Source organism: Gallinula chloropus (assembly GCF_964237585.1).
Source record: "Gallinula chloropus genome assembly, chromosome: 11".
NCBI classification, from domain to species: Eukaryota; Metazoa; Chordata; class Aves; order Gruiformes; family Rallidae; genus Gallinula; species Gallinula chloropus.
Genome location: NC_140096.1, coordinates 9,206,462 through 9,220,260, shown reverse-complemented (window position 1 = coordinate 9,220,260; position 13,799 = coordinate 9,206,462). Strand labels below are relative to the sequence as shown.

Here is a 13,799-nt window from a genome sequence, read left to right as displayed (position 1 = left end):
GGGTCGGCATGTCCCCCTGCCCTGCTCTCCCAGCCAAGAGCACGGGCCCACTCCGGTCCCTGTGGGCTGCAGAGGGGTCTGGAGCCACCAGGCAGCATTGTGCCTTGTCCGAGGGTCACGCTGCACTGGGAGGGATGGGGGTCCCGCTTCCCAGCTCACAGTCAGTGGGGACAGCCCTGTGAGCATCCCTGCCAACCCTGGCTACAAGCTGCAGCACGGATGCAGGGCAGCATCTCTCCCCAGCACGGTATGGGCAGCTGGAGAAAGCAGGGATGCTCCCAGGGATGACTTCCATAGGCCAGGCACCTTGCTGGCACTCTAAATACACAGTGCACTACAGGCAGTATCTAAGGGTTAGTTACTAACACACCAATGTTAATTGGCATTTGTGACACATGGGCTGGTTGCACCTGTGCCCCCAGGGCCAGGCTTGCTGCCAGGGGTCTCAGGCTGACAGGGGATCTCAGGCTCCCTGCTCAGCAGGACCCCAAGGGCGATGCTTGGGGCGACAGGCACAGCCCCACACAGACCCAGCAGCTCCCACTGTTCCCCTGTGGCTGCCAGAGCCCGGAGAGGCACAAGAACATGGCGCAGACACCCGCTAATGCAGTGGGCACCACCAGAGCAGCGCTGAGGCTGGGAGACAGCAAAACAAACCAACCAGCAGCACCTGTGCTCCAGTGCACACCAGTGTTATTACTGAGCCCAGGGCTGCTGCCCCACCAGCACACACCAGCTCCCCACCAGTTGCCCGCCCAGCACCTCCAGCGCCCAGGACGTACCTGCTTACGCTGAAAGTGGACTTCCACCTTCATGGAGGCACACGTGTTGAGGGTCATCAGCCTCCTGCAAGAGACCCAGAGAGACTCTGTGTGCCAGCCCAGCCCCACCCTGCCACCATGCTGGCTGCCAATGGGTTCCTGCTGCCTGGCAGCTGCAGCCAGGTCCCCTTTACACATCTCCCCATTTGAGAGTCCAGCTTGGAGTGATCCATTTTTAATCACAGAGTTACCCACACTTGGAACTGAACCGTGGCCCAAAAGCCACACAGAGAGAGGAATTATCCCTGGGAATGTTCCTGTGTTCCAGGAGCTCCCCAAGTTCAAACTAAAAACTGCTGGTGTTTCCCTGGCACCACCCAGCAGCCAGGAAACGCTGCCCCATCCAGAACTGCATCCAAACTCCTTGTTGCAGGGGAGTGGGCGTGAGCCACGGACAGGGGGCAAGGCGGGCACCCCAGCACCCTCTGCCCGCAGGCAGCTGCCCTGACCCCTCTCCTGGGACAAGCCCTGGTGCTGCCTCTGCTGCCGGGGTGTTAGGGAGCGTTACCTGCACAGGGAGTTGAGGGAGTCCTGGTCCAGGAAGCTGTGGTCCTTCTTCACAGCCCCAATGTCAAGAGGGAACAAGGAGTCTGGGGAGGAAGGCAGGAGGAGAATCAGCGACTGTTTGTGAGCTGCACGTCTTTTGGGGGAGCAAAAGCAATCACCCCAAAGGAGGGACTCCCCCTTTCCCTGCTCTGCTGGGTGTGAGGGGTAGGGGTGAGTGGGGGGAGGGAGATGCTGCAAGGAGGAGGAGGGAGTCAGGGATGGAGAACTGGGAAGCAGGAGGGCAGCGGAGAGGGAAGACCTGGGAGGCTCCTGCACCATGGGCACAGCCAGGGCAGCTGGAGCATCCACCCTATCAACACTCGGAGCTGCTGCCCAGCCCATGGTGGGAGGGCATCCAGGAGGGAAGAATGGTCCCACAGAGCCGGCCGGGATGCAGCTCTCCATGGGCAGGACTTGACCCAGGCTCCTGGCAGTGGCTTCTCCCAGGGAATCTCCCAGCAAGAGCAAGACCTGGGGGGGAGCTGGTGCAGGGAGGCCGGGGGTGTCCTGGTGCCAGCACAAGCCCAGTACAGAGGTGGGAGGGCTGGAAACAAGCCCCAGGGGCTGGGAGCAACATGACTTGTGGCAGCCCAGATGCTGGGAGGGGATCGGTCCTGTGCACCAGACACCTGGTCATCCCACAGAGGCCACGGGCCAGGTGTCCACAGATGGATACACCCCCCGGCACCGTTTGGGGCTGGGTCTCTCCCACAGGAATCCAGCACGTGGCTGTGCCAGGAGCTGCCCCTAAAATAGAGCCCAGAGGCAAGCAGGAGGCCTGCAGAGCCCTCACCTGCGGGGCAGGACCGGGCCCCCGCGCACGTGTGGAGGGGCCTGTGGAAGTGCCCGGCCGAACAATGGCCACGGCCGCAGCCCGCCGGAGAGCGCGCTTCCCCCTATTGTCCCGGCCACCGCGCCCGGGCACCGGCCCCCCCGGCAGCCAGCAGCGCTCCCGCTGTGTCTGTGCAGGAAACACAGCTGAGCCGGAGGCCAGACACAGAGAGAATCACCCTAAAATCGCCCTGGAGGGGGGAGTGGGTCTGTTGGGGGGTCCTGTCCAGCCCCTGTGCCCCAAGAGCTGTGCAGTGCAGGGACCCAGTCTGCTCCGGAGGTGCAGAGCTGCTGCCAAAGGGCAAAGCAGGGCAGGGCAGGATGTGGGAGCGGGGCAGGAGGAGAGGCTTGCCCTGTGCTACCTACACCGGCTGCCTCTGCGCTCCCCAGCACTGCAAGTGCTGGAACAATAAGGGCTAACAGCACTGCTTGGCATGGCACAGCACAGTTTGGTATGGCACGGCACAGCACAGTTTGGCATGGCACAGCACGGCATGGTATGGCACAGCACGGCATGGTATGGCACGGCCAGCTGTCTGTGCCACGGCCAAGCCCCAGGCACTGCAGATTTAATACGTGATCCTGCCCTACGTAAGCCATCCTCTCCTTTGCCCAGAGCTGTGGAGCTCTCCCTGGAGCACCCTTGGGATTTGGTTGGGATACAGGACATCAGACCAGGAGCAGAGCAGGCTCTCACCTTCATATTGCTGGGCGTACTGGGGGAATCCTGCTGCCCGCAGCCAGTCACAAGCTCTCTTGGCTTCGGCTTCTGAAAGAAAGCAAAGAACCAGGCTGAGCATCCCACCCGGCAGCAGCCGCTCCCCCAGGACACCCCAGCCCGTGCTTTGGGGAGCAGGGGGCCTGGGGGTGTGCTGGGGGGCAGCGATGTCCATGCACGGAGCAGGGCTCAGCTTTAGCCTCTCCACTAGCACACAGCAGAGAGGATGAGGGGAAAAGAATGATCAGACCATGAGACACAACTTTAACCCAGCAAAACGCTCGATGTCTGAGCCCCCCAAAACGCGTCACGCTGCCCAGCAAGGGGGGAGCTTTACTCCAATGAAGAGATCAGAGCTCATCAAAGCCTGGTGCCAGGCACTCTTGCAAATATCCTCCAGAAGAGCCAGCCAGAGAAACCTTCCTCCCTCCCTCCTCCTCCTCCCCACCTCCCTGGACCCCCCCACCTCTCCTCACCCTGGCAGGCGCCAGATCCCAATGCCCCCACCCGGGCGGTTCCCGTGCCCGGCTCTGCAGCCGCCGGGATGAGCCCACCCCAGGGCCAGCTCTGTTTGCTGGGAAGTGTCGCAAATTTACAGAACTCCAGGGAAAACAGCCCAAAGCTCACACAGCCAAAGCAAGCTGCTGCCTGCTGTCGGCCAGCTGTCCGTCTGTGTGTCCGTCTGCTGGGATTTATACTACTGAGAGCGACAGACATTTGACCTCAAGTGCAGAAAGCACAGCAGCAGTTTTGGGGTCTCGTCCATTGCCTTCGAAGGCACCACCCAGCATAGACCAGACCCCCCCAGGGCAAGCTGCAGTGAACCCCCGATTCCACCACCATCCACCCGCATCCTCAGCCAGAGCCCTGGTTGCATCTCCAACTATACAACTACAGGGCAGGGGGGAGGAAAAGCCCAGACCAAACACTTGAGTTAAGGACGGGACCAAGTCAAAACCCTGGCCCCAAATACCTTGCAAATTTTGGGAAGAGAGTTTGGAATAAACGTCTGCCTCTGGGTCCAACCTGCACAGCTATTCATGGCCCAGACAAAGCCAGGGGCTGAGCCATGCCACCCCACACCCCCCCTGCACCCCAGCATCTCTGCCTGGAAGGGCATCCTGAACAGTCTCCGGTCAGTGTGACTCTGGAGAGCACACTCCTCCCGCATCCACAGGGCAGGCAGGGTCCAAGGACAGGCATTCCCACAGCCCCCCGGCTAACTGACCTGCCAGCCCCCACTCCCCACCCTCCTATCACCATGGCATCGCTGCCCATGGGCCATCTGGGCACCCCAGCCAAGGACAGACACACCAACCCCCCAACCTGCCCCAGGACACCCCGAGCCCCCCCTGCCCACCACCCAGGGAGGGACGGGTCCAGTGTGCCCCAGAGAGGACAGCGGAGGGGAGGGCAGCCAGAGCCACATGCTGAGCTTACCCCTGACGGCGGAGGGGCTGAACTGGTAGAAGAGCATGGCTGGGACACCGATCAGCATCACTCAGCTGGCTGGGGAACGTGCAGGAGCCGGGGGACCCCCAGCGTGGCCGCGAGCAGCCTGTGGGAGCCAGACACACCGCAGCAGGATGCTCCTGCACGGCTCTGAGCTCGGCCGCCCATCGCCTCAGTGGAAACCAGGAGTCTGAGCACGACATTTCCTTCCCCTCCGCCGCCTCCTCTGGGCACGGGGCCTGGCTGCGGTGGGGGGAGAGAGGGGGAGCGTACCTCTCCTCACCCTGTTTGGGAGCCAGGTCCCAGGCTTCGCCCGCTGCAGCAAGTCCTGCATCCTCATGGGGAGCCCACACAGGGGGGAGAAGCTCACCAGGGGCAGGGGCTTTGCCCATCCCCAGCAGGAGCCCTCCCCACATCCAAGCGCTGGCACGGAAAAGGTTTCCAAGTGTCCCTGTCCCGGCTGGAGCCAGCAGCAGCTTCCTCCTCCCGATGCCCTTCCCACCGACGAGCTTTCCCAGGGCCAAGCAGGAAAGGCCAGGCAGCAAACACACGCTCCCACCGAACAGGGTGGGGGTACAAAGAGGGTCTCGTTGCCTTCACTGGTCAGCAAACGGTTATCAGGAGCTTGTAGCATCTTAATATCCCTGTGATCTACAGTTTAACCGTGGCGGAAGCGATCCCATCCCAGCTGTACAGGGGGCAGCAGGCACACAGCCAGGGAGCCCACGGAGCAAGGGGATAAACCCACCACGCACTGAACCCCATCCCAGAGGGGCCCAAACACACTCCAGGCAAGGGTAGGAGGATGAAAACAACATGATGGGGGGGAAAAAAAGGGCAAAAACCCCCATCCCCTCCATCTTCTTGCATGGTTGCTGCACCATGGCGTTCCCCTGGATATGGCCCACCCGCACCAGCCCACCGACACCCACCAGTGGCTCACACAGGAGCAGCTCCTGGCCGCAGGATACCTGGGACCTGACATCTCTCCCTCCAGTGCTTCGGGAGCTACAGCTTCCTCTCCTCCCCAAACCCAGCCCACGCTCAGAGGGGGAGCAGCCCCGGAGATGCAATACCAACTCTGAGCCGAACGAGCTGCCACACCAGAGGCAAATGCAATTACAGGCAGAAAAGCCGTTTCCCAGAACCCCAACTCTGCACTTTCACTTTAAAAATCAAAAATAAAACCCCAGCGGTCCCTGCCCAGCATCCAGCCTCTCACAGCCAGCCCCAAGTTCCCCATGAAAACCCCCTGAGAGCCGGTCCGTGTGAAAGGGAACCCACATGGCAGGATGGCCCCTACGTTACCGAACGGAACGTTGTGAAACCAGCTGCCCCGCAGACACAGGCGGGGGCTCCCACTCTCCATTTCAGTGGGTTTTCTTTCCATCCTGCCTTCAAACACACTTCTGCCTGCGACAGCGGAGAAGCAGAAGTGGAGCCCGGCCTCTCCTCCCAGGCTGCAGACAGAAATCCTTGCCTCCTTCCCACAGACAAGACAGAAAATCCAGGGTATGTCCCTTCGCTGCCTAAACCAGGGCAGGTCGGAAACAACAGTGTCCCACAGGAAACACGCACCCCACTGCTGTGGAAGGTGCTGGGGCATCACCAGTATACACCAAGCTAACAAGGAATTAACTAGCTGTGACACCCAGCACTGAAAACAATATCACCTCTCAACCGAGCATCACCCAAATACACTAGAGGGCCAAATACGGACCCCTCCATGCTGACCCTCCCAGCCTCCTCAGGAGAGGTGCCTGGAGGAAGCTCCCCCACCCCCGACACTGCCCATGCTGTGCCTGGGCTGCACTCGCAACCGCGCTCACCGCCCACGCTGACCTGGCCTTTCAGAGCAGGAGAGGAACCCGAGCCCCGTGCAGCCATGGGCATCCCCCGTCCGCACGCAGCCTGGCACTCAGCACCTATAAACTCGAGCTCTCTGCTCCCAGCACCATCCAGCAGCTGCAGGGATCTCAGCGCCGCCAGCACGGAGCGGGCAGGCAGATAGGAATGAGAGCCGCGGCTGGACGCCCTCCCGGACGCAGCGGGTTTCCATAATTAACCTGTGTGCAGTAAATAGGTCTCAAGTTTTGGGAGCTGCTCCTTGCTACGTCGCCAACGAGGAATTGTTCAAATGCCTCCACCGCCTCCGGCCCCAAAACGTCCTGTCTGCTCCCAAGGGCATTGCTCCCTCGGGGACAGGACTGCGCCAGGGGGGTGGCGGCACAGCAGGGGCATCGCTGGTACCAGATACCAGCGCTGCTCTTTTTGTCTCCCAGACAGCTGCTGCCTGGCACAAGATGAACATGGGGGAAATCCGGGGGTAAAAACACCCCCAGAGGCAACGCTGAAACTGCCGGCGGTGTCTGCAAGGGAGTCCCAGGCACCAGCTGATACAACCAGGGCAAGAAGCACCCCGGCCACCTCCCTGCCCCATGGCCGGGAGACCAACACCGCTGGGTACCTGGATCGCATCACCCTGAGAGGTCAGCCCAAGCCCTCTGCCCCCAGCTGGCCCCCAGCCCCCCTTGCCCAGCGCCCCGGTGCAGTACCTGCCTTCAGAAGGTGCTCACAGCACCCTGCTCAGCACCCTGTGCCACAGCAGCTCCTTGGTGAGGGCAGCAGAGGGGAAGGAAGGGTCTAGGGATGCCAAACTGCCAAAGCTGAGCCTCCAGCAACCAGCCAGTCCCCAGGCTATGTGTGCCCCCAGCCTAGCACAGCGCAGGGTGGCAGGGGGTGTGCATGGAGCCCAGGCAGTGCAGCAGCAGCCGACACAGGGAGCGCTCCCCCCACCTTATCTCTGCCCCGCTCGCATCTCGGCTCCGCTCCAGGGCTGCATGTAACCACGGCTATCAACCCCGAGCCACAGCTCTGGTTTCCTCTCCCTCCAGCAAGCTGAGTGGCAGCCTGGTCTCCTTCATTCTGCACAGGCTGGGCGCTTTGCACCCCAAGCCAGCCTGGCCCACGGGCACTGCACAGCACAGGAACATGGCTGCGAGGCCACGGCGATGAGGAAGTCCCAGGCAGTGGTGGAGCTCAGCCCTGCACCATGCCCAGCCCCAAAACAGCTTCAGCCCTTGCAGCTGGTACCCAAGGAGGGACCCGCACCCCACCTGCATGTCCCCCTGTGCCATTTCAAGCCATGCTTGCAGCCCCTGCTGCCTGGACCCATGGTGCGAGGCGGCGCTGCTGCCACCCTCACTTGCCAGCAGGATGTGGCTGGTCCCCGTGGCTCTAGGCCAATGACAGCACAGCAGACAGAGCCAAGGCAGATGTGTGCGTGAGGAGATCCCTGTCACACGGGACATTAAGGTCACCCTCTCCTCGCAGGCTCCTCGGGACATCTCTTTCCAGCCCTCGGCCTCAGGCCACCCCAGGACTGCAAGTGCCACAGTATCTCAGGGGTTAAACATGCTGCATTCAAGCACTGCAGCTGCAGAGCAGATGGCTGGTGGCAACAAGGGAATGGAAGGGACATGGGTAGGAAGAGAGACAAAGGGCCAGGAAGGTGAAGACCCTTATCCATCCTCCTCACCTCCCCCACCTGTGTCCTTGCAGCTGCTCGGACCCCAGAGGAGCATCAGACCGGGCAGGACTCCGGCTGCCCCGTGGTGCAGCAGCAAGCCCCCCTCGCACAGGTGGGACCCTCAGAAACCTCGGTCTCCACATCTGAAGGAGGCTCCAGCAAGGCAAGCCCTGCAGAGAGGTGGCCTCCAGCTCCAGCCCGGCCCATGCACCTCCCTGAGAAGGTCCATGCATGCCAGCATGGCCACCGGCTCGCCTCTGCCCGGAGCTGGACACAGGGCGAAGGCACCAAAGTGGCCAGTGACGCAGTTCCCTTCCTGGGTTCCAGGCTGGCGTTCCCACCGCCAAGCTGCCTCCATCCCTGCAAACACTTCTCAGTGAGCTGTGGTGTTTCCTAGTGAGCCACGGTGCTCCTTGGTGCCTGCGGTGCTCCCCGGTGTGCTGCAGTGCTCCCCGGTGTGCTGCGGTGGCCAGGTGCTCCCGTGGCTGCTGATGGGAACCCCGAAGAATGGCGAGATGCAAACAGCTTCTCGGATGCTGACCAAATTGTCTCCTTCTTGCCCATCCTGTATCCCACCCTTTCCAAAACTGCGCTGCTGTTTTCCTGTCAATCATCCCACGGGGCTCACAAGCACTTTGTTTGGACAAACAGATGATGTCACTCTGAGGGCTGCCGGCGGTGCCAGAGCTCCTCACCTGACCGCTCTGGGAGTGCTGGCATCTGCCCCAGGCTGGACCTCCTCAATGAGGAGGGATCGCATCCTGCACTTCTTCACTGTGACACCACCAGTCCACAGAGCCCTGAAACCTGCTGTCCCCCTGAGAAAGCTCCAAACAAAGGTGTGAAACCAGACAGCAACCTCAAAGGCCATGTTTCACAAAGCCACTGAGTAACACTTCTCACGTGATGGCAGGGCCAGGGGCCCCTTTTGCCACACCCAGTGCCCACCGGCACTGCTGTGTCATCACTCACAATGCAGCTCAGGGGCAGAGCACATCCCTCCCTGCCCCACCACTCACCCTCCGCAGCCCTCTCCCTGCTCCCCCTCGCCAAAAAGCCCATTTCAGCAATGCTGGTGGCTACTCTTGGTGCCTGGCAGGAGTGGGGGTCAGACTCACTGAAAGGCATCTTGGCTTGGGCTGAGGGAACAAACCGAGGGTTGGAGGTGCTGGCACACGGTGCAGCCACCACACCTGCCCCAGCCTGGCCGGTTCTGTGAGGAACAAGTCCCAGTCTGGCAATGGCCGCAGCTCTGTGACTGGCGGCACCCTGAGCAGGGGACAGAGGGGCTGAATGAACAGCCGGACACAACACGATCGAAACCAGCCCTCATCCCATCCAGTTCCCCTCTCCTTCCCAGTACACACAGCCGCACCCTCAGTACCACCTCCCTGCTTTGTGGGGGTTCAGCAGCGCCCTGTGAGCTGACACAAGGCTCTGGTCAGGGCAGGACTGCAGGTCTTCCCAAGGAGAAATAAAAGAGGATTTAAAAAAAAAAAATACCAGAAAAGGGGAAGCCTGGTCTGTTTTTCAAGAAATGGGGAAAAAAAAGCAAAGTTTCACCACAGAGCCGACCGATCGCACCTCCTTCCTCACCCTTCCCTCACCCCGCTGTGCAAGAGCCAAAGCAAACGACTCACTCCAAAGGAAACTCCTTTCTCGAACCCTCTGACAAGAATAAAGGTGATTGTTCCACCTTCCCCATCTCCCCCCCCACCCAAGGGTGTTTGCTGGCTGAGACCTTGTGCGGGGTGAAGCCGCAGAGCTGGGACACAAGCAGACTCACCATAGCAGCAGCTGCCAGTCCTGGCTTTGCTCATTGGGAACCGCGGGTTAACTGCTGAAGAAAATACCAGTGTGACCAGTGCCCTCCTCAAACCCCCACCTCAGCTGTCCCAGCACCATCCACGGGCAGCAAGAGCGCTCCGGGAGCCAGAGACCTTCCTGGGGGCAGCCAGTCTGAGATCCCCGATGTTCCTGTGCAGGCCGAGGGTGCTGAGCTCATAGAATCTGCCCTCATTAACCACGCCAGTTAATTCCTCATCAGACGCGAGCAGGATGTGCCCGGCCGCGCAGGGGGCTGAGCCGTTCAGCGGGGGGAAGCACGTGAGAGCGCCGGGGTGAGAGCACACGGACGCTGGCGCAGGCTAACCACTGCCAACCCAGCACCAACCACTGCCAGCCCATCCCTGCCCAGCCCACGGCCAGGCACACTTCCCCCACGGATGCCATCCCCACAGCCAGGGCGTTGCCAGCTCCAGAGCAGGGACACGGAGGACACCAGGGCACAGGCTGCCCCTTCCAGCCAGGATGCAGCTTGTAACTGCAACTGGAAAAATTAGGTACCGAGATGCTCAAGTGTCAAACTTCCCCCAGGGATGCGTTTCACCGGCACCAGCTCGGGAAGCAGGACTGACTGGGAGTGCACAGCACTGCCCTGCAGTAAGCCAGGAGGCAGGAGAGCAATAGGGACCACTGAGACACCCCACTTCCCACCCCGAAGATGCTGAGTAGCCAAACCCCTTGGCCGCAAACCACAGCTGAGCAGCCTCTCTCGGTCAGCTGTTTGCAAACCACAGGAGCGTGCATGCAAGTGGTGTGTGACCCCTGCCTTGTGCGTGTGTGTGGGACATGGGAACGCTGGGAAAAGCCAACAAAAATGTCATACATTTCATAAAATCATCAATTTCCCAGTCCCTTGGGATGCTGAAGGGGACTGAAAGCTTTGGAAAAGGATGAGAGAAGCGCACCTGCTGTCCACGATACCTGCTGTCCAAGATTTCCTGATTTTCTACAGGTTGATGGTCTGTGCTTCACCCTGCTCCAGGATTTCTCCCTGCTTTACACAGACAGGATGCTCCCAACCTCCTCAGGGGTGAGACGGTCTGAGGGAGAAGCTCCTGTTGATGTGGGTTTAGTCTCCATAAGGAAAAGCACACTGCCTGCACCCGCATGGCCCTGAGTCAGTGTTTTTGGGATAGGTATTTCACAGGACGAGCTGCTGGAGCCCCAAAGTTGAGCAGGACCTGTCAGGAGACCCCCCGTCCCACACACAGCGGAGGGCAGTTGTGAGGAGCTGGCTGGAAACAGGCCTGTGAGCAAACCTTGGCGAGGCACAGGGTGAGACCAGGCCCACGCCAGGAAGGGATCCAGCTGACGACAGCCGTCGCCTTGCGGATGGGGAGGCGGCTCCAGGGCCACCCCGGTCACCAGCGGCCACGTGCAGAATTCCCACCAACATGGGAGGAGTCTAAAGCTCCTTCCAAACATGATCTCACATCCCAGGCACGCAGGGCAGTGAGGGGCCCCGGAGACCGCCGAGCTGCTGCCCTTCAGTGTGCTCTACCGGGGGTGCAGGGCTGCCACCCTGTCCAGTTCATGGCATGTGCTGCTCCAGGGTCCCACCTAGCTGCTCTGGCAGAGCAGGTGAATGAAGCTCCTGACACAAGAGGGGGGCAGAGGGGAAGGATGTGGGGGCTCGCTGGGGGATGCAGGGGGTGGTGGCCAAGTTCAGCTCCCCACAGGACACAGCCCATGGACACGCCAACAGCGGGACCCAGTCCCATCCGGGGTGAGGTGTGCAGGGACGTGCCCACGGGCACCACATGCACATCCTGCCCGCTGTGACGCCCTCCCCCTTGACAAGGGGACCTGATACAGCTCTCCTCAGGAAAAGCCTCTTCCACCACCACCCCTGGCCGGACCTTCCTGTTGTTAACCCTGTCCCGGCGCCACAGGAGGAAACGCGCCCGTAATTCCCAGCTGCAGCAAAGGGCAGCTGCCCCCAGGTCTCCAGACAGCTGACATGTATAGCTGGGGGACAAGGGAGCAGAGAGCCCCCAGCCCCAAAGCAGCTGCACGGAGCAGTGAGGAAAGGGGGAGAAGAGCTGGCACAGGGACCTGTGGGTGGGCTCATTGGCTCCTGTGTCTCCTCTCCAGCCGGTTTCTCCTGGTCTCTCCAAAGTCAGCTACAGGGTGGCAGGAGAGCAGATGTGCTCACCAGGAGCATCCTGATGCAGCCAACAAGCTCCGCTGATTCAAGCCAACATCTCCACTGGGTCAGACCATGGACTTCAACACCAAGTTCCTTCTTTCACGCCTTGTTTCCTATTCCCAGTGGGAAATAGCAGGGATACAATGGGTATCCCAAGGGACACAGCACTGCAAACCCCTCAGCTGGCTCCCTTACGCCCTGAGGTGAGACAGGAGAGGCCAGCACTGGAGGCACAACAACTGCCTGAGGACCACTGTGGTGGCTTCTGCCTTCTCAAAATCTCTCCTCCAAGCCCAGGACCCTGCAGACAGGGTTGAAGAGCTAATGAGCCCATAAGCATCCCATAAACACGAAGCTCAGAGTGAAACCTCAAGACAAGAGCAGGACCAGACAGCACAGACCTGAGGACCATGGAGGTGACCTGAGCCAGATCCATGACCCTTCCTGTCTCCTTTTCCCTCTCCCTACAGGAAGCAGGCGGTGTTGGGGCTGGAACCCAAGCTCAAGGCTTCCTTTTCCCTCTGAAGCCACCCAGAGCTGCCAGAGAGAGACGCCCAACAGGCTTTTTGGGAAGCAGAGTTAAAGGATGTCACAGTTCTGCAAAGAGACAAAGGGACGTTTTTAAAAACTGCAGAAGCCTCCTTGCCAGGAATGTGGGGAATGTCAGGGAACAGCACAGAACAGGATGCGAACGCTGGCCCCGAGCGATGCTACAGACACGTATGTTGGCCCGACAGTCAAGATGCTGCATCCCAATGGAAGGTGAACCATGGGGATGGCAGATTCAGCTTACCTGGCTGGCTCACATCATTCTGCCACCCACCAGCACAGCTGCCCTGGTGAGCCAGCCCAGTCCATACCAAGGCACAGCCTAAAACCTGCCCTTCATGTGTTAACACCGCGGCTCCTGGGGAGCTGAAGCAAGCAAAGCCTCCTGGACACAGCCCAGGAGCCTGGGCACCTACAGCAGAGGGAAGATCCAGGGATCTGCCAGTCCGTAGTTGAGGGATGGCCCCAAGGCCCAGACCTCTGCCATGAGCAATAGGAAACGCTTCTCAGAGAGGGTTAAAATGACTCTTCTTCAGTGCTCTTAATGCACCAAGCCCTGTCCCAGCCTTCCAAGGGATTCACAGGCCCAGGAGCTCACACCCCTCACAGCTATCCCGGCTCATGGGAAGTTGTGACGCCGAACGCATCAGCGTTGGCGCCGTGGCTGCAGGCAGGGAGGTCAGGGCAGAGGAAGCCCTTCCCCAGGTCAGGCCAAGGAGAAGCCCAGGGCTCTGAAGGCAGGAGGAAGCCCTGGTTCAACACACCGGCTGTTCGCAGCATTAGGAAACAGTGGCCAGTTACTGGCAAGGCAGCAGCTCCTGGCAGGAACGGGCATGTCCTTCCCAGTTTCCCTTCCATGCGAAAGCCCCTCTGTAAGGAACAGATTTGTCGTGGCAAGACCTGCCTGGGGTTTTCTTGCCTGGGTGCGTCTTGCCCTGACAGCACAGCAGTCCCACTTGTGTGGCGAGGAGTCTGCTGCCGATGGGTGATGAACTCCCCTCCTGACGAGGGGCTTACAGCAGAGATCCGGGATGGTGAAGGCTCCAGCGCCGCTGATGCTCCCAGGCATGGTGCTGAGGCCCTATTCTTGTGCTGTTTCAGAAGAGCCCCAGCTCCAGCCCCATGGGATAAAGCAAAGGCTGTCACAGGGCTCGCTCAGGTCTCTTTGGCTCACAGGAAACTGGCCAGGCAGAGCCCTGGGCAGGGCTCAGAGCCCTTTCACTGCCTCTTGCAGGGTGAAGGCATCCCCTTCCCCAGGTCGGAGTCCCCTCGGACCACCTCAGCCAGTACTTCACACGTGCAACCCTCCCTGGTAGCCATCTCTACACCCTTCAGCACAACGCTTGAACATGTCCCTGT

The 13,799-nt window shown here is 60.6% G+C and overlaps 1 protein-coding gene across 1 annotated transcript in view; it reads right to left on the bottom strand.

The window, feature by feature from the left end:
* STARD8 (StAR related lipid transfer domain containing 8) overlaps positions 1 to 13,799 on the bottom strand; it is a 45,546-nt gene that overhangs the window by 7,170 nt on the left and 24,577 nt on the right. The window contains exons 3-5 of the mRNA XM_084269194.1: positions 2,896 to 2,967; positions 1,330 to 1,411; positions 783 to 846 (exon numbers count right to left, since the gene is read on the bottom strand). Of these exons, the coding sequence (XP_084125320.1) occupies positions 783 to 846; positions 1,330 to 1,411; positions 2,896 to 2,967 (218 nt within the window). The remainder of the gene's footprint in view (positions 1 to 782; positions 847 to 1,329; positions 1,412 to 2,895; positions 2,968 to 13,799) is intronic.